At 38.6% G+C, this 21,698-nt stretch overlaps 1 protein-coding gene across 2 annotated transcripts in view; it reads right to left on the bottom strand.

The window, feature by feature from the left end:
- LOC149314514 (metallophosphoesterase MPPED2-like) overlaps nucleotides 1-21,698 on the bottom strand; it is a 186,066-nt gene that overhangs the window by 92,388 nt on the left and 71,980 nt on the right. For both annotated transcript variants that reach the window (XM_089523477.1, XM_089523478.1), the window contains exon 4: nucleotides 2,254-2,479. In XM_089523477.1, the coding sequence (XP_089379603.1) occupies nucleotides 2,254-2,479 (226 nt within the window). The remainder of the gene's footprint in view (nucleotides 1-2,253; nucleotides 2,480-21,698) is intronic.

Raw genomic sequence — 21,698 nt, 5'->3', positions numbered from 1 at the left:
TGATCCTGTCCTCTGGGGTATTAGCTATTCCTCCTAGTTTGGTGTCATCTGCGAATTTGATAAATATGCCCCCAATTCTGTCATCCAAGTCATTGATAAAGATGTTGAATAGCACTGGTCCCAGGACAGACTCCTGTGGGACCCCACTGGTCACTTCTCTCCAGGATGAAAAGGAGCCATTGTTGAGCACCCTTTGGGTTCGGCCAGTCAACCAGTTACAAATCCATGTAACAGTTACTTTGTCTAGCCCACATTTCACTAGCTGGTTTGCAAGAATGTCATGGGGAACTCTGTCAAAAGGCCTTACTGAAATCAAGATGTATAGTTGTCCCTTCCCTTGTGTGAGGGATCTGTTCCAGGACCCCACCACATAAGGGGAAAAATGCATAAACTCAAGCCCCATTAGAAATGCACCCCATTGCTTCTTCCGGGATGTGGGAGAAGTCTTTCCGGCACAGCTTCCAGCAGGTGCACTATTCTATTTCCACAACATTCCCTTCATCTACTAAACTGGTAATTTTGTAAAAAAGAAAATAAAATAAAAATAAAATAAAATAAAATAAAAGATTAGCTTTGTCTGGTATTTCTTGTTTCTCTGAAACCCATGTTGAGTTTTTGTGATTATGGAATTGCCATCTAGATGATCACAGATTCTCTGTTTAATTATCTGCTCTGGAATCTTTTCTGGTACTGATGTCAGACTAATTGGATGAAAATTGTTGGGATCCTCTTTTTTTCCTTTTTTGAAGATGGGGACAATATTTGCTCTCCTCCAGTCTGCTGGCACTTCTCCTGTTCTCCAGGAGTTTTCAAAGATTATTTCCAATAGCTCCGATATTACATTTGCTAGTTCTTTTAATACTCTTGGATGTAGTTCACCTGGTCTTGGAGACTTATATTCATTTAGATTAACCAGGTATTCCTATACTATCTCTTTACTTATTCTGTGCTGAAATTCCCATATTCTGTCCTCTGCTCCATTATCCTCACATTGAGCACCCTTTGCCTTTTCTGAGAAGACTGAAGCAAAGAAGGTGTTCAGTAATTCTGACGTGGTAACCCCCACGTCAGCATATATTATAGTCTTTAATTTTAATGTGATAATGTTGCCTGGTTTAACCCAGCAAAGCTGACAACCATACACAAATGTCTTATTCAAATTCTTCATGGCCTAATTCTTCTTTCAGGAGAAACTAACATCATTTTCTCACCCAGGCATTCAAAAAATGACAGAAGTGGCACCACACTGGAGAGAGTAGAGAGGGTTGATGCTTCTTTTAGGTGCTCCCAGGACAGACTAAACTGTTCCCTTACTCTACGTTGAGAGAAGGTGATGGTTAGATAAGAGTTAAAGTATAGTACAATGTGCCCACGGCAAGCATGGGCTTGCCATCCACAGTTTGAACTTCTGTGGAGGGCAAGCCTTGGCTTTCTGAATGGGTGTGTGCACATGCAGCAACAAAGAACAGGACTTAAGGTCCCACGGTTTTTACTATCTGTGGGGGGATCCGCAGATAGCAAGGGAGCACTGTACTCACACTGACCTTCCATGGATAAGTTTTTTGGGTTGCTATTTTGACAAAAATTTCTAGACATATACATGAGTATATAGAATAGTTCATATTTTCTTGGAAATATTAAACACAAGCACTTTATTTTCATACTAGGTTAAAGAAGAGGACCTCAGCCATAATAAGTATATATATAGATGGACTAACAGAGATCTCAAATATAAATAATATCTACTTAGCAAATTGTCAGCTAAAGGGAGGACAAGCCACTCATGACAGACTTCATTAACAGTATATTTCAAAGCGCATACATGTTTCCGTTCTTTGCATGGACTACATCGATCAGATGATGGACTTGTTTTGGTTTTTCTACGACATTCTTCTTACAGAGGTAAGGGGGAATAGAGTCACACTAAACTGAACAGTATTGTGGCATGTTTAAAGTAATCAAAAAGCATGCAGAGTTAGTATAGAAAATACTTGTTACGTTGGTATGCATTCTCTCAGCAAATATAAAGTGTTCAGGATCTCTGTTCATGTAAAACTTGGGATGCCAATAAATTTACGAAAGAAAACAAGTACATAAAAATCAAGACAAGAATTTGACTCATAGAAACATCTGTTTCACACCTACTCTCAGTGCTTTATAAAGGGAAATGACAGAACCTCTTGAGGTAAAAAATTTGATGTACAACTAAGTTAATCATATATACAAACAGAGAAAATTTAAACTGAGACTTACCAAGGGGCACCATATATTCGGAATCCTTTAACTGTTACCTCAGAATCTTGCAAGTAAATACTGTTTGTCAGAAGTGATTGAACATTGTCAAAGTCCTCTGGTTTCAATTTGGACACAGAGGGAAAGCGGTAGTAATCCTGTTTGACAAGGTCTGCCATGAATTCTTTATCAAATGTCAGTTCATGATTTCCAGCAATCACTATTTTATATTCATATGGCAAGTTTCCTGAAACAACAACAAAAAGCACTTCATTAACACACCTGTGTTCCACAACAAAAAAGTATTCTGCATTTAGGGGTCACACTGGATATATTTGTATTTCGGTATAAAGCAAAAGCTATTACTCCCACTCGATGCAACAACATATTTAATTGTCAAATAATTGTGCCAAAGAAAGGTGTGTACAGCAATATTTTTAATAAGTCTCAGGAATTAAACTGGTTCCTCCAGATGACTTAATGTGGCTGGATATCTTTTGACCACTGTGACAGTTACAATCAAGGGATTAATCACGGATTAGTGGTAAGAGAATGAATACCTTCCATTCCTTTGCATGCTTATCCACTGGAGACTATGACTATAGAGATGGAGCATGGTAAATTATTCCAGATTTATTAGCAGGGCAGTATTATGTGTTAAGTTCAATACTGCTTTATACCTACAGAATAACTAGCTAAATGTCCATCTCCACAAGAGAGTGGGAGCTGATGTTTTAGTATTATGTCTCTGAAGAATTTCACTCACAACCATGAAATATATTTTACTTTTTCTGCATAATGGAAATAAAGCATGGATCTCTACATTTAAAAAAAAACTTGAAAGACATATCAACTTCGTAATTGCTTCTGAAATAATTGGCTCATTCTTTTTCTCACTATCTACTGTGTGGCTTTGCCATATTTTTGTCCACCAACATTTTTAGCAAAAGGGTGAGGTTGCTGAAGTTTCATGAACCAAAACCTCTGACAAAGAAGCCCCATTTCACAAAGTCTGTTTGTGTCCACACAGCCCCAGCCCTTTTTCTTCCTTATCCTCTGACTAGTTGAATTTTTTTAGCAGCACAGTATTGGAAGGATGTTGAAAAAGTGCTGAAGAAACAGACACTTTTGATGTTGGTTTTCAGCAGCATATATGCAATAAACAATGCAATAAAGCTTGATCTGGAAGAAAATCTAATTCTAATTCAGCAATTAGACATGTGCCTGCCTACCAGAGACTAGGTAAATAGCATGTACTCTGAGAATCCCTTACTGAGCATGCATGAACAACAAAACAGAGAGAAAAGGGGAACGCACATAAGCTTGACCAGCTACCCTGAGCATGGGAAAAAATTGAAATAAGCTTTCAAGCAGTTTCCAGAAGTTCTGCAATGTTTTGTTTAGGTATGTAAGGCTTACCAGACTTGGTTGTTGCATTTCACAAGTGTGCTTTGTTGGTTTTCAATAAAATGTTTGTTGAAAGGGACTGAACTGCTGCTGTTTGTGTCCCCCCTCCCCCCCCCAAAAAAAAAAACCACCTTTGGTATAGAACCAAATCATCTTTCTATGTTATTTCTGCCTCTGGTACAAAACTTTCTGTTAAAGATGCCTTGCTTAGGAACAAATCTGCTTAGTTAACTCAGCTATACCTGCATTTGTCTTTAATGTGAACTGTTTCCCACAATTAAACCACTGCTTATTTCGCTAGTTTTCAACTTCATAAAAACAGGTTTTTTAAAAAATAAAAAATAAACAAACATTGTGCTACACAATCAGATCTGACAGATGTGACAATGTCAAAAAACCAAGTGGAATGAGGGCACGAACCATTGCCCTTATCCTCAATATAGTTCCCTAGAAAACCATGCAGCCAGTCTGACCCCAGTAGCTAAACCAACAAATTCTGGGCTTCTACAGCTTGCCCTTATTTCAACAGGAAAATAAATACAGACAGTCTCAGGGGTATCTCCTAATTTGTAGGTGTCCAACTGCAAATTGGGTATAATAATCACCTATCTCTAAAATGTTATTATGAGATCATAGCCATGTATTTGAAGTATTCACTGATTACAAAGTTTCTTGGAAATGAATAAGTAGCTGATTAAGGTCGAACACTGTAATGAAGCAGCACATAAAATATGCTGGATGGTAAACTCAGTTTCATGAGACAAACAAGAACTTTCTGGACATACTTCTTGTCAAAGTGTGTCCTTTCCTTTGCTCTTCCTCATGCTAAAGGAGGCATGGCAATGCTGAATGTGTGACCAGTTAAAATCTCTCCTCATTCTAACTCCCTTCACAGAGAATTTAGACTGGAAGTCTCTCTACTCTCTTTTTGTAGACAAGCAAAGACTTTTTTTATTCTGACAGGCATTGGAGGAGTCATGATATATGGTTCATCCTACACAATGCATGGGACATTGCTAATTACTGTGCTGGTGTCTGTGTGTTTGTGTTTTAATGATACATGTTTTAACCTGATTTTAATTTTTTTTCTGATTGTTTGATTGTATTTTCAGTTTTGTATTTTGTGGATTTTGAACAATGTTTTTTCAGTCTGAATCCCAATCTGGGGAAAAGGTGGAATAGTAACAAATTGGAAAGAAGTATCTATAGGACCAGTTTGAATCTGCACACAGATAGATGTGTGTGTCTGTGTGTATCTTGTAAGTTAATTTCTTACATATGCATATTCATATTAAAACTCATTTTACTGATTTTAAAAGGAATTCCACAGATAGATATGGATCCAGATTTCTCTTCAGAAGACACAATGATTTCTGTCCACAGAAAGTTTCTAAGGGAAGAAGCAATTTTGTCAATTCTTCTATTATTGACAATTATATCTGGCCTCTCTTACTGAAGAGAACTCCCCTCATAGGTTATTGCTAATCAAAATGAATTCTGTATCCAACCCATGGAACATAATTATGGGTAAATGGTTATATGCTTGAATCCCTATAAAGGGCTTAAAGCACACAACTACCTAGGGCAGAATCATCCACTATACTGAAATGACGTATCTAGACTTACTGCTTTGCAATAAATGCTTAAGTGTGAAGTCGAAGGCTTTCATGGCCGGCATCCATGGTTTTTTGTGGGTTTTTCGGGCTATGTGGCCATGTTCTAGAAGAGTTTCTTCCTGACATTTCACCAGCATCTGTGGCTGGCATCTTCAACCACAGATGCTGGCGAAACATCAGCAAGCAAATCTTCTAGAACATGGCCACATAGCCCAAAAAACTCACAAAAAACCAATTCTTAAGTGGTTTCAATATTTTGCACAGGTCCCGCAGGATGGGCTATCCAGGTATTCAAGTTTCAATTTTACTTCCTTTCTAATAAAGAAAAGACTAATTATTATTGTTGTTATTATTGTTATTGTTTATTAAATAAAGAGTCAAACAAGTAACACACTTTCTCTATAACTAGCACCACACAAAACCTGAAAGTAAAAATAAGGCTTTGTCCATTGATCCTCACCCACTTTCATGACTGGTCAAAAACACACTGCAGAAATAATCCAGTTTGAGGCCGCTTTAACTGCCCTGGCTCAATGCTAGGGAATTCTAAGAATTGTAGTTTTGTGAGACATTTAGGTTTCTCTGTCAGAGTGCTCTAGTGCAACAACAAACTACAATTCCCTGGATCTCCTAGCACTGAGCCATAGCAGTTAAAGCAGTCCCAAACTAGATTATTTCTGTAGTATGATTTGGCGCACAGTCCCTGGAACTACTTAGAAGAATATAGGAGTGCAACTGCAACACATAACTTGCAGATCACATTCATATTAAGACATACTGAAAGAGCAGGCATAGCAATGCCCATTGTCTAACAAAGTTCATAATATAAAGTGGTATTCTTCCTGTATGGCATGAATGCATTTAATAGGCTAATGTAATATTTACAATGAATTGCATTTACCAGGTTTTTAGAAAACTGTTTTAAATACCCCAGTGTACAACATTTAAAACTGGTTCCTTTGGGCTCAGTGTAGTTCTCTTAAATGTTGTTAACAACTACAGCAATAGATATGGATAAAATGGATGAGTAGAGAATAAGTAAAGCAGTCCTGAATATAATACTAAAGCAGAAATTTTTAACAGTAAACCTTTGGTCTGATATGTTTATACATTATGGTAATATACTGTAACATCAACAATATATAAACTAAAATGTAAAAAAACTGGATAATTGTCATGTACTTCATTCATAAAAATAATATACTTCAAGTAAGTTTCACAAATACAGTTTAACTTGTTTTATTCCCCTTTAAACTTTAAACTTATAGACATCAGATAATGTCACTCAGTGACAATCATAGTTTTGAGTGTTTTCAAAATGAAAGACCTCTACATGGTTGCAAGTTCAGTTTTTTAAATACTTTAAATATTATTTTTAATATAAGAGATGTTAATTTTTCCATGGATTAACAGCAAACCTAGAAATTGGTTATCGGGGAACAGTTAATACCTACACTGACAAATGCTTATAACAGTTAATGCTAATAAAATGCATTTGTCCAGGTACAGTAGGTGAGTCTTTCTCATTAGCCAGACACAGAGACTTTCTGGAGGCATTATCTTGTGGTGTCATTACAAATGGGGCAAATATGAATACAGTCCACCCTTTGTTTACGCGGGAGATCCATTCTGGACCCCCCGCGTAAAACAAATTCCGCCTATGCTCGAGCCGCATTTAAATGAATGGGGCTCGTGTACGCGGTGGTGTGGTGGTGTAGTGGTGGTGCAGTGGCGTGTGCGCGCCATGAGCGCATGCCCCATTGATCCTTATGGGACGCGCTGCCCCTTCTCCCCACGTGGCTTTCAGTGTATGCTGAAAGCCATGTAAAGCGAGCCCGCATATGACGTGGACACACTGTACCCTACTTCTATTATTTCTTATTTATTTTCTTTTCACTGGGAATAATTACTAAACCTTGATTTTTTTCATCTCTCACAGCAATAGTTAACTGATAATATTTTAGATCCCATAACCTGTTTCTTAGTGGATTCTAGTTTGAATGTTATGGGAACAGATTATGAGGCTCATTTCCTAATATTATGGCCTCATAGCCTCCATCAGTTATTCAAGGAGTCCCGTGTTATGTGATTCTTATACATTATCTTACTATTTCCAGACAGATAGTGCACATCTGGTGCTTTCTTCCTTAAGAATGTAAAGCTTTATATCAGTTGTTTTCTTCCACAGAATTACTGAGATCAAGTTTCAACAAAGTGGACAAACAGCTAACAGAAGATTTGAACAGTCCACTCTCAAACCAAAACTGCTTGGAAATTCAAATTATTATCAAGAATGGAGGCCTCAGAACATCCCTGATTATTTTAATGACTATTTTCACTGCAACCCCAGCAGGGGTATTTGTTAGACAGCTGATTAGCAGAATCTCATTTTTATTACAGCATCTATTATCATGTTAAGCATAACTAGAATAACAGCAGAATAATACATACTGTTTGATTGCTTCAGAACATATCATACAATGTTCTGATTTTGCACAGAAAATTTATTTCTTTGCTGCTAATGTTCATATGTGCCTTTTGAAATTTGTTCAGATGAAGAAACCCACAGCTGTCATCTGTGTAAACTAGTGTGAAAGCTTCCTACAGATCAGCAAACTTAATTACTATAAGCAGTTGAGAAAGGGGGGGGGGATAAGTTGCATAAGCCCATAAAGTAGCTAAAAAGTAAGGTTTTGCACAAAAGGATGCTTTGGTGTGTTCACAAAATCCCAAGAATGGAAGCTCTTCCTCATTCATACCAAAAGCCCCTCCATTCATACACACTGAGCCTTTTCATTCATAAACTCTTCCCTTTGTACATGCCGAGCTTCTCCAGAGTTTGATAGGTACATCACAGTCAACAGATACAGAGTTGGATAGGAATTGAATGTTTCTTCTCTTTAATTCAAATCCTTCGGCTTACTTGTTCCTCTTCTCAACATCCTCTAATCTTAAAACAGATTTTCTGATGAACACATTCAATGAATCTGGTAGGTAGCAAGAACCACCTTTTCACAACCATTTACCCGTATGTACACACATGCAAGCACACACCCCTATTATCTAAACTGCCCAAGTTCACCTTTCACATATGATCTCCAAATGGGGAAAAACCTGAGCAACACAATTGGGAAGTGATACATTTAATCTCTCTCTCTCTCTCTCTTTCACTCACTTTCTCTCTCACGCACAGAGTGAAACCAGGTATTTCTCAAACTAAGGAGGAACAATCTCATCATCACAGCCATTTTAACCACTCACAAAAATACATTTCAAAAACCATATCTGATTTACACAAAGGCTAGAAGGATATTCAAGCAGCATGAGGAAAATCAATCAAAGCAGGCAGAAGAGCAAAGAGCTGAACTGTTTTTGGTTTTATGCAAGGAAAACACAAGGCTACAGCACAGGGGAAAGCAAAGGCCGAGACCTAGGGAGTCCTGTGATAAATCTAAGGCTCACATATAAAAGCTCTCCTTTGTTGAAAATGTTGTTAGACACAACAAAACACAAATGTTACGTAAGAGCAAGCTCTGCCTCTGACCTTTCACTCTATAACCGTCAGGCTTCATTAATTTTCACAAGGCCTGACAGCTCTAGCGTTAATACTCACGCTTGCTGATCGAGCCACACAGCAGGTTCAGACTGCTACCTTCTCCTCTGAAACTCATGCATTAGGGTTCCTTCCATGCTGGCAATGGAAAACCAAGTCTAAGAAACATTAAACACAAAAAACTACGTTACAATAATGCCAAGGTTGAGCCATAAACCCATGAAAGCAGGGAAACTAACAGAGCCCACCTAATCCTGAAGTCCTCATTGGGTTGTTGCTGTGTGTCTTCAAGTTGTTTCCAACTTATGGTGACCCTAAAGTGAACCTATCTGGCAAGATTTATTCGGAGAAGTTTTGTCATTGCCTTCCCCTAAGGCTGAGAGCTTGTGACTTGCCCAAGATCACCCAGTGTGGGCGAAAACATACATAAATCTCAGGAAGATTCCACAACAGGAGAAGTTACTTGCTCTGAGTGATCCGTAAGCAGCAGAGTTTAAGTCATTCTCAAGTCTACTGGCTACAAAAGTATACATATCTATTCAATGGCAGGTTCATTCTAAATCTGAATAATTTATTATCACAAGCTGGAATAGGGGACTTGAAAATGAGCCTTATGCATTTAACCGTGGGGCTAATTTGAAGTTTCAGCAGCAATCAGTAATGGAATTACTTGCTTCTACAAATTTATGTCTCAACCATAACATTATTCTAATGTAACTGTTTGTGACCCTTGTTTACTTTGTTAAAGAACAACAACAAACAAAATATAACGCATCAAAAAGAAACTATTTTGTTTCAAAATCCCTGCCAAGATTTCTATATACCATGGACTCTCTGTTAGTGTACATCATTTACTAATATAAATAAGACCCTCCCAGGAAACTGAATCAATATGCTTTCACTAGAATTTGCCAACTAGTGTTCAAGTAGTTTCTAGTCTTAAAATTATGCCACATTTATTTTCACATCCACACAATCCCCACTTTGTTCAACTGGGTTTACAGACAACAGTGCACAGCGCTAGATCACCAATGATTTCTGGACATAAGAACTGGTAATCCAGCAATAAACTAGGATTATGCAGTCAGTCATCTTTTAAAAAGGAAAGTGATTAATTTTCTAGAATCAATGCTAGTGCTGACCATTGAGTCAAAAGGGGTGTTAATTCACCATGCAACAACTGAGTCAATAGATTTACTCCAGCTAAGAATAGCACTTGGATTTTAAACCTTTGAATCTATTTAAATACTAACGGGATACAAATTAATGAGGGAAAATAATAATGTGGTATCTCTTCTTTAAAAATAAGGATGTGGCATTCAGGATAGAAGTAAGCGTACATCTAAAACATTGACTACCATGAGGAAAATACACCAAGGAGGGACACTTAGCTTAGCCTTTATAATGGACTGCATTGGTTCCCAACTGTGTCCTTTAAAAGATTTTTGGGCTTCAGCTCCCAGAAGCCTCAGTCATGTTGACCAATACTCTGGGATTCTGGGAGCTGAAGTCTGAAATCCCTTAAAGAGCACAGTTTGGAACTAAAGTTTGGTCAATCCAGTACAGAATTTTCTGTCTGTTAAATGAGTAAACAAGGGACCTAATTTTTACCTTTTACAAATTCTACAGGCATAAAAGATTATCTGATAATACAGCAAGACTGATGATAATTTAAAGAAAGATACACAATTCCCATAGTAATACTAATAAAGAGCTTTGAGTTTTGGTTATATAATTTTAATTTTAACTTTCATACATTTGAATTGCTATGATAATTCTGATGTGATTGCAAAAATCAGTTTCGGACTATCTTGAACCATGCTAATGGTTTTGAGAGGCATGATATATTTTTTAATGAGAAATAAAATCTGTTTTAAATTTAAATAAAATTTAAATAAAATTTCTGGTTTTGTAATGTATAACCATGAAGATAATAAAAACAAAACAAAAATTCTTGTAGCTTCATGAAAATTAGACAATTTATTGTAGCATGTGATTTTGTGGACCACTGTCCAAATTATCAGCTGCAGGAAGTTTTATCCTCAGCTGGCACATATATAAGTAAATGTTTAATACAGGGGTGAAAAGTACACAGCAGACCCCAAAGGCAATGAAATATAAGTACTATAATCTGTGACAGTCCTGTTTAAAATGTATATAAGTGATTTTTCACATCAGTAGTAAGCTTCAGTGAACCAAACAGAGAGAGAGGGAGGGAGAGATGTAGAAGACATTATTGAAGTTCTTGTTGAAGCTGTTCTCATGACTCCTCAGTGTGCACAAAAACTGTCGATCTATTCTATCTCCACAATCTTACACTAACGTACATTTGGAAAGGCATTTGCTAAAAAATGGTGACTTTCCATTCATCAACAATGGTTCCTGGATTTTACCATACTTGAAGTTTGATTTGCATCCATTTACTCTTTTCTGTAGACTCTCATCTGTTTGTCCTATGTAGGCAGCAGAAAAACAGTGCTGGCAGGTGGAAGCTGGAATTATACTGAATTACACTGGAGAATGAGCACCTGATAGTTGGACTTATATCATTAGGTCCTGTAATACATCTATCTGAGAGCCAAGCAATACACAAGAGATGTGATTCATCAGCAACATGAACAATCCCCTCAATTCCGTATTGCTCTCTTGGAGGAGCAACTCTTCACAGAAAAACTGGGTGGTAAGATTTCAATTTAACCTTCCATCTGCAACAGTCCTGATTCTAGTTAGGGAATATAGTAACTGCAATTTGCTGTTTCTGAAATATACATATGATTTTATGCCAGTCTACAGCTTCCATTTAACCCCAAGTGGCTATAAAAAGAGATGGGGCCTCTGAATTTATGCCAATGGAAAAGGTGTTTTGAAATATGAAACCTTATGCATTTTCCAAAACTTCCAGGTTCAGTACAGACACTCCAATTATTTCACAGAAGGGTCACAAGAAAAAGATTGTGCATTCAGTTATCTCCCAAAGGACAGGTTGTGTCTCCCTTATTCAAAATGTTTGGGATTATAAGTGTTTTGGATTTTGGATTTCAAATTTTTCAGATTTTGGAATATTTGCATATACATAATAAGGTGTCTTGGAGACTAGCTGTGAGTCTAAACATGATATTCACGTATATTTCAGATATACCTTATACACATAGCCTGAAAGTAATTTTATACACAATATTTTTAATAATTTTGCACATGAAAAAAGTTTGCGTACCATCAGAAAACAACAGAAACCATAGGAAAACAAAACTGTCACTATATCAGCAATTTTGAAATTCAGAGTGTTTCAGATTTTGAAATTTCAGATAAGGAATGCCCAACCTACATGTTTTTCTACATCACAACGTATTATACAGGCCAGGATTGTAAACTTGTAGGCTTTTCTTAATAGTATTTTCCTTTGAGTATTCAATATATAATATCAGTATTTTAGGATGTACAAAAATATTACAACTCACAAATATACTCCATGGTTCTTAGTATGAATTTAAATGGTTTTACTGCTAAAAGAAGTACACTGATAGTTGCAGTGGAAATAATCTCACTCTTTATACTGCCAAGGGGCTAAACGAGAATGCGTGCCTTGGATTCGATTAAAGTGAAATTGAAAAAGAACATTTTTGGTTAATATTCCCTTCAACTAAAATATAAAAATGATTCCTAATACTTTCTGATTCTAATAAGAAAGAACCATCTCAGTTTCAAAACTTTCAAAGCCTTTTAGAGAAATGCATCATAGATCAATTTACATGGTACTTTGGTCGCTAAGCAAAACCAAATCACAGGCTTCAATTGGCTTAACTTATATTGGAAAGTGAGAGGGTAAATGATTGGAAATGCAATTACTGCAAACAAACTCCATTTTCTTCACTCAAGAGGGAATTTCAGAGAACATTTTATTGCTATCAAATAATATTTCTAAAGGCATCAATACACAAAACTGTTTCTTTGTAGAATCTTCATTCACTGCCTAACCTAATCTACAGATTTGAACAAATTTCTCAGAAGTGGATTTTTTTTCTTGAAGGAAGACTTAAAAATCAATTTTAATCATTTATACTTTGAAACTTCAGAATACTTGCATAAAAACCTTATGCAATCAATTCTCAAAATACTTCTAACATTATCTGCTTTTTTGCTGTAATTTACATTTGTAATTCAGGGATTTGTTTTTCTTAATATAAAGGAAAACAGGAGAGTTGTAGAAAGTAAAATAGGGTAATCTTAGTAAAGCACTTGTTCTGTCTGCAATTAAGTTAATTATCCAATTTCCTATTAATGACTGATGAGCTTGCCATTTTCATTTAAAAATACCTTTTCGTTTCAAAAAACCTGTGATATATTAATACTTTAAAACAGTGTTGTTGAGGAAGAAAAGCATGAAAGAAATCTGGCTTCACATTTCTTGTTGAGGCAAAATTTGCTTTGAAAACAATGGATATTTTGTACTGCTGCAATCTAAAAGAGATGGCATGACTGAGGGAAGTAATATTAAGTACTTCTATGTCCTATTGCTTTTAGCAGGAGAATGCCAAAAATAAGCTTAACTCTCACACTGAAATCAATGGGACTTTCAAATTATCAGCATGAGCTGGATCATAACCAAAGTCAATTAAGCAAAGTCCTTAAAAAAAATAAATAGATCAGTCAGACACATACAAGAGTCTATTGCGCTTTCTCAAACTATTCCATGGCAGATACTTCCAATCTGTTTGAAAACAGTTAAAATTAAAATACCAAATAAATCAAATAATTTTATTTCCCATTCAGCTTTTACTAATTATTTATTATTAAGAAAAATATATTATGATAATACAGTCAGACCTTCTTATACACGGATTTTTTATACACGGATTTAAGCATACACGGTTTGAAAATGTTCCAAAAAAGTATAAATTTACCTTGATGTTCCATTTTTTATTAGGGACACCATTTTGCTATGTCATTATACTTAATGGGACTTGAGCATACATGGATTTTGTTATACACGGGGGATCTTGGAACCAAACCCCAGCGTATAACAAGGATCCACTGTACAGGGATGAAAATACCTACTTAGATATAATATTGTGATTCTTAAAAAACAACATCTTTTAAAAAAGTATCAATGCAGGTATTTTGTATCTCAAGACTTAAGAAATCAAGCAAATAGTTAATTTTATTAAAATCAGGGAAATTACATAGGTATTTAAATCAAATATTTAAAAGTGCTAAATTATGCACTATCTTGCCAGAAATGTGTGAAAATATCAACAAAAATGTTATATACTGAGAGAGACTGATGGATGAATAGATAGCAAACAAATCTTTTACTTGTATAAAAAAAAATGAAGAATGTACAGTATTTCCTATTAGATACAGAAGGTAATAATTATGTTAAGAATGTTATGTTATGATAAGAGCCCTAGAGGCACAGTGATCAAATGCCAGTGTTCGGGCTGTCATCCTTCGGCCACATAATGAGAAGGCATGACTCATTAGAACAGACAATGATGCTGGAGAAGATAGAAGGAAGTAGAAAAAGATGCATAGACACAATCAGAGAGTCTGAGTCTGCAGGACCTGAGCAGAGATATAGAGGATAGGTGGGCTTGGAGACATCTCACTCACAGGGTCGCCATGAGTTACTGAAGTTTATCGTACGGGCCCTAAAAGAGGCCTGTTGCATTCCAAAATGGGGGCGCACATAGGTGCGCACGGAATAGGATGGTGCTAAGAATGGAGTTTACTGCACACTGGAACGGTGCCGCTGCCGCCGGGCGTTCCACTCATGTCCTACATGTGTTCCAGAGGGCGCGATTTCTGAGAACGCTTTGAAACAGTTCTCAGAAATCGCACCCTCTGGAATGGATGTAGGACATGATTGGAAAGCCTGGTGGCAGCAGCGGCGTACTAGTGTGCGGTAAACTCCGTTCTTTGCCCCATCCTGTTCCGTGCACACCCATGCGCACCCCTGTATTGGAACACAACGGGCCCGTTTCAGGGCCCATGCGATAAACTTTGAGATCAACTCAAAAGCAGCTAACAACAACAACAACAATTACAGCCCAAACATTATGAGTTCAATCCTGCAAGGCTCCAGATTGACTCAGCCTTCCAACCATTTGTAGGTCAATAAAATGACTACTCAGTTTGTTGGGGGCAATTGGCTAACACATACTGTAAAAATGTAAATGTAACTGCTGTTGCTTAGTTATTTTTTTAAAAAAAATGATAAATGCTTGGTAACAAGAATTACATTTTTAAAAAATTCTGTGGCATTGCAAAACCTAACAATATACTATGGCCCGGTACAGACTGGCGCAAGCGCTGACCTGGGGCTGATTTTAGGGCTCAGGAGAGTGGAGCGTCTGCATGCTCCTGAGTTCTACCACGCTGTCCGGGTGTCATTTTGGCGCATGCGCATTCACACAGCATACAATAGCGTAAAACTATTATCCTGAACACTTTTATCTGGATGTAACTGTCATAGTAACATATTTACAAATCATATGTAAATATGTAACATATTGTGTGTGTGTTATATATGTAACATAGTTACATAGTTATAAATCAATACAGTTAAGAATTTCCAGTTACCTAGTATCAAACATTGATTGGAATGGGGACTGCAGCCAAGAAATAAGAATAAGACTAGGAATGAGAAGGGCAGCTATGAAAGAACTAGAAAAGATCCTGAAGAGTAAAGATATATAACCAAGCACTAAAGTTATCATTGCCCAAGTCATTGTATTCCCCATCACCATGTATGTAAGAGCAAGACAGTGAAAAAAGTGGACAAGAAAAAATTATCAACTTATTTCAGATGAGATGCTGGAGAAAAGTGCTGAGGATACCATGGACAGCAAAAACAAACAAAACAAAACAAAACAAACAACAACAAATACATACATGCTAGAACAGATCAAGCCTGAACTTTCTCTAGTGACCAAGATGATAAAATTGAAGCTGTGGTACTTTGGCCACATCATGAGAATGCATGACTCACTTGAAAAGACAATAATGCTAGTAAAGGTGGAAAGCAGCAGAAAGAGAGGGAGACCACACACCAGATAGACTCAATTAGGTGGTCATGGGCATGAATCTAAAAGACTTAAGCAGAGTATCTTAACTAAAGGACAAGGTACCTTGGAGATGTCTCATCCACAGAGTTGCCATCAGTCAGGGCTGACTCGAGGGCAATCAACAATAACAGGAGAGACAGTGAGGTGCAGTGGTTTCAGCAGACTATGACTCTGGAGAGCAGGAATCTAATCCCCATTCAGCCACAGAAACTCAGTGGGCGATCCTGGACAAGTCACACTCTCTCAGTGTCAAGAGGAAGACACTGGCAAACACCCTCTGAAGAAATCTTGACAATTACTTGGAACAATTACTAAAAAAAGTTAAAGAAGTAAGTGCAATGGTAGGCCATACTACTGGCACAAAGCATCATAGACTTGGAAGAATTACTAAAGAAAATCATACAGTGCACCCGCGTTATACGCAGGCGCGCCTTACACGGTCTTGAGCATCCGCACTCAAGCTGCAGGGAGGGCACGGGGCGCAAGGGGCAGCACATCCCATTCAAATGAATGGGTGCGCGTGCCCATGGCGCCCCGTGCGCCACTGCACACGAGCCCCATTGTTTCCAATGGGGCTCGAGCATAGGCGGAATTCACCATACGCAGCGGGGTCCAGAACAGATTCCCCCGTGTAAGGCAAGGGCGGACTGTATCTACTGCTGAATATAAAGAAAATAAAAATAATGACCATGGAGGATCCTGTTGGAAGATTTTTGCATTCTCTTCCTCCCTACTTAGATAAAATTGGGATTTCCTGTATGCAAACTCCTCTCTCTCTCTCTCTCTCTCTCATTCTAACTAACCATGTGATTTACATCACTCCCCCTTAGGGACTAAGAGGCATTCTCTCAAGATTTTATCCTGAACTGAATGTTCTCTATCTTCATCCATTCTCAATTTTCTTTGGAAAGACAGTGAGATAAGGTTTTCTTTTTACCTCAACTATTCACTAGCTAGATTAGGATATAGCCTTTTATGTAAATATAGATTAAAGCCATTATTAAACTTTTGTTTTCAGTTGAAAGCTATGTGTTTGTTGTTTTTGTGTCAGTCTCAGTTCTTAGGGGAGCATGGTTAAACAAAGGCAAATTTCTGTTACTCTGCTGATTTAAAGCTAGACCCTAAGAGACTTGGCTTTGACATTTTTGATATTTAAATATTGTTTTCCTTTACAAAGGCTGAAGCCTTAGGAAACTTAAATTACTCTATAGATCCACATAAATTCAACCTAGATAATGAGGAAATAAGAATTCCAATACCTTGGCTCAAACATTGTTCAGAACAGAGACTGCAGTCAAGACATCAGAAGAAGACTAGGAATGGGAAAGACAGCTATGAAAGAACTAGACAAAATCTAGTATAAATCAGAACACTAAAGTAAGAATTATTCAGCCATTGTATTCCCCATCACCATGTACAGATGTGAGAGCTGAACAGAAGGAAGTGGATAGGAAGCGGACAGGGGAAAAAATCAACTCATTTGAGATGTGGTGCTGAAGAAGAGTGCTGAAGATCCCAAGGATGGCCACAAATACGAACAATTCAGTCTTGGAACAAATCAAGCCTGAACTCTCCCTGGGAGCGAAGATGTCAAAACTGAAGTTCTTGTACTTTGGCCACATCCTGAGAACGCATGACTCATCAGAAAAAACAATAATGCTGAGAAAGGTAGTGAACAACAGAAAGAGAGGAAGATTGCACACCAGATGGCTAGAAACAATCAGGGAGATCACAGTCCTGGGCCTTAAGAATATGAGCACAAAGGTTGAGAACAGGGGTCATGCAGATGTCAGAGAGTTGGCCTGAATTGAAATTGATTCAACGACAGCTAACAACAAAAAATTAAATTGATAGTGGTAAATTGGTTGTTTCGAATTTGCAATCAGTAGAGCCAATATCGAGAAACAGGCATAGAGCGGTACTAGGGTTGCTGCCTAAGAGGAAAGGACAAGGCAGCCTGAAAAATTAACTAGTCAGAACTTGAAACGTGAGAAGAATGAATTGGAAAAGGGGGGAGCAAAAAAAGAAATAGGGTAAGTGAGTTAAAGATGCTAAATGCATGAAAAATGTCCCTTAAAAATTTAAATGTTTCAATGTACCACATTTGTTTAAACATGGGATTGCTTAAACCAGAGATTCCTAGGAATTTAAGATCTACATGCAAAGGATTATTGATGGTTCCATTGATGCATACAGCTATACCAAGACTGTCATCCTTTCAGGATCTGGCTCCACATTTGTAGAACAGTCTTCCTTTGCACCTCTGGCTGGAAGAGGATCTTATCTGCTTTTAGAAAGAGTTAAAGACCTTTCTCTTTGAGTCGCTGGACTGAGTTGCTGAGTGTGCCTACAGTGGCCGAGATGGGTAGGGACAGATAGTAGCTTGTTTTTAGTATACAGTTGGCCCTCTGTTTTTGCAGGGGATCGTTCCAGCCTCCCCCCCCCCCCCCCCCCGTGAAAGTGTAGCCTCGTGCATATTCAAGTCTCATAGGCTTGAATGGGGCGCATGCCCCCAGCACACACACCATTAGAAATAGTGGAGGTTGGCCCTCTGTGGATATTTGAGGGTGTGGATCTCAGATCCGCGAGTTAGGAGGGGCAACTGTATTACTATGTTTTTTTTAAACATTTTACAGTGTTGTGTTTTATTGTCCATTTTTTATTACAGTATATATGTTTGATGTTTTGCCCTTTGATGGAAAGGGCATTATAAATAAACATTATTATTATTATTATTATTATTATTATTATTATCATCATCCCTTTATCAACATTTTACCCAATAATAATTATAAGAACATTTTTATTATTTTCTAAGGGCCAGTATACACCACCATAAATTGGCATGCTCCCGGAGATACTAGGGTTAAGGAGTGCACATCAACCACATGCTCCCTAACCCCAGTACATGTGAGGGGGGTGCCATCGTTACGTGGTACCATCCATATGGCACGCGTAACTATGACATCACACATATGCCACATCCAATTGGCGTGGGGCACGTGTGACATCTCTGCGCCACCCCAGGCCGCTTATCGGCGGCCTGGCAGAGGTACTGAAAGGAGCTCCAAAATGGAGCTCCTTTTGGGCCCCCACATCATTGGCATGGCAACCAAACGGCTACGACAACGATGCAGAAGAGAAATGGGCTGTGGCGGCCACCTTTTTCTCCTCTTTAGCGATGGGGTGCTGTTGGCACCTAAGGTGCAAAGGCACCCCTTTTCCAGGCCACTTCTGTTTGGCCTGGAAAAACAGCGGATTGGGGCCACAGGGCTGCTGGTGAGGCTGACCTGGCCCCAATCCACCGTGAAAGGGGGAAGCTGCAGGCTGTCCCTTTGGGGTGGTCTGTACCGCACCTAAGATGGCAATGTGATCACTGAGATAAATATTTAACAATATTTTTTCATCAGAACTTTTAACAGCAGAGAGGTATAAAAAAAAGCTGAGACTTTCCCAGTATTTTACTTACATAAGTGGACCTGATAATTTTCTGTATGTTTTTTTGGTGATGCAAATGCTGCTTTGGTACATTGTGTAAATCAGACCACAGCATAAAAAGCCCCTGTACACTTAAATTGCTTGCACAATAAATACTTTTGCAAGTGTAACACAGATAGGAGCACCACATTCATTCATTCATTCGTTCATTTCTATAGTCTTTCTCTCAGAAACCGACTCAAGGAGGCTCACAGATAAAACTGTTTTTAAAAGTTTTCAAATAAAAAATTAAAAACAAAATCAACTAGCTAAAAGCTGTATAAAATGACATAAAATAAAAAAGTTGTATTAAAACATATCTAAAGCACACACCCTGTAGAAAAGCTTCCCTGGCACATATTATATATTAAAAGCCTGCTTAAATAAAAAATGTCTGCCTGCCAGGGAAAGGAAAGCAGGGAGGGGACCAGCCTCGTCTCCTGTGGAAAGGCATTCCAGAGGGAGCCAACCATGCTTAATTTTCTTTCCTACCTATTCCTTGATTTCCTATCACTCAACTTATGCAGCCTTAGGTTTTACCTATCTGTGAAAACAAACACACTCCTGTTATAAAGTGCTACTTGCAAATTTCAAGCACCATGACACATAAGGACAAGTACACTTCAACAGAACTAGTAATTAACAAAGAAAGTTAACATAATTCACACTTCAGTTGCTTTAACTGTAAAAATTTGCTTCTTATTTGTATTCTCTACTAGAAAGGTTTTGTTATCTTCACCTGAAAGGGTACTATCACCATTTTTTACAACTGGTAAGGCATTTCTTCATTAATGGCACTATGCTTCTACTAAAGCTGTAACAGAGGTCCAAAACATACTGCAGAAATAATCCAGTTTGATACTGCTTTAACTGCACTGGCTCAGTGTTAGGGAATCCTTGGAATTGTTTTTTATTGTTGCAGCACAGCTTTGTGACAGAGAAGTTTATGTCCCACAAAACTACAGTTCCCAGAATTCACTAACATTGAGCCAGGGCAGTTAAAGCAGGCTGGATTATCTATGTAAAGTAAATAATAATAATAATAAAATTTTTATTTGTATACCGCCCTTCCATCGATCAGGGCGGTGAACAACATAATAAAATCATATACAATAATAAACAACAGTCAAATAACAATATACACATATTAAAAACAAATTAAAAGCACAATCAGCCGAACATCTTGCCGACAGGAGAGGAAGGAAGGCTAACTGGAGCTTTATTCGGGGAATGCAGCTCGAAATAGGAAGGTTTTTAAATCCCTTCTAAACTGAGCCAGGGAGGAAGCTGAGCGGAGCTCTGTGGGCAGCGTGTTCCAAAGGGCCGGGGCAGCGATGGAATATGTCCTCCTCGTCGTGGAGGCAAGTCTAGCCCCTGGAACCCTGAGTAATTGCCCCCCAGAAGTTCTGAGGGTGCGGGGCGGAATGTATGGGGAGAGGCAGTCCTTCAGGTATCCTGGGCCCAAGCCATGTAGGGCTTTATAGGTAATCACCAACACCTTGTACTGTGTCCGGAAGCGAATAGGCAGCCAATGTAGATCTTTAAGCACAGGTGTAATATGGCTGGCCCTGGAAGTACCAGTGACTAGTCTGGCTGCCATATTCTGTACCAGCTGTAGCTTCCGGATCTGGTACAAGGGTTGCCCCATGTAGAGCGCATTGCAGAAGTCCAATCTAGAGGTTACCAGAGCATCTACCACCGTTTCAAGGTCCCTCTGGGCCAGGTATGGGCGCAGCTGGCGAATAAGCCGAAGCTGATAACAGGTGCTCTTGACCGTCGCATTCACCTGAGATGTAAGGTGAAGCGACGAGTCAAGAAGCACCCCCAGACTGCGCACAGAGTCCTTCACAGGAAGCGTGATCCCGTTCAGGACAGGTGGAACCACCGCCATTCCTGGACCAGGGGAACCTATCACAAGTACCTTCGTTTTCTCTGGATTCAGACTGAGTCAGTTTTCCCTCATCCAGCCCATTACTGACTCCAGACAGGCCACGAGAGGAGAGACGCCATCCTCAGTCACTGCATCAGTCGGAGACATAGAGAAGACTATTTGGGTGTCATCAGCGTACTGATAACCCCACGCCCCATGTCTCCGGATGATCTCTCCCAGCGGTTTCATGTAAATGTTAAATAGCATGGGAGACAGAATGGCTCCTTGAGGGACCCCAGTTGTAAGGGCCCTCTTGTTGGAGCACACGTCTCCCAGCTGCACCATCTGGAATCTCCCGGAGAGGTAGGACCGGAACCACTGGAGCACAGTGCCTCCGATTCCCACCTCTGCCAGGCGCTCCAGAAGGATACCATGGTCTATGGTATCGAAAGCCGCTGAGATGTCCAAGAGCACCAACA

The sequence above is a fragment of the Sceloporus occidentalis genome, unplaced genomic scaffold (genome assembly GCF_023333645.1).
Source record: "Sceloporus occidentalis isolate IW3139 unplaced genomic scaffold, rSceOcc1.0.p SCAF_4, whole genome shotgun sequence".
Classification (NCBI taxonomy): Eukaryota; Metazoa; Chordata; class Lepidosauria; order Squamata; family Phrynosomatidae; genus Sceloporus; species Sceloporus occidentalis.
This window is presented reverse-complemented; position numbering and strand designations above follow the sequence as displayed.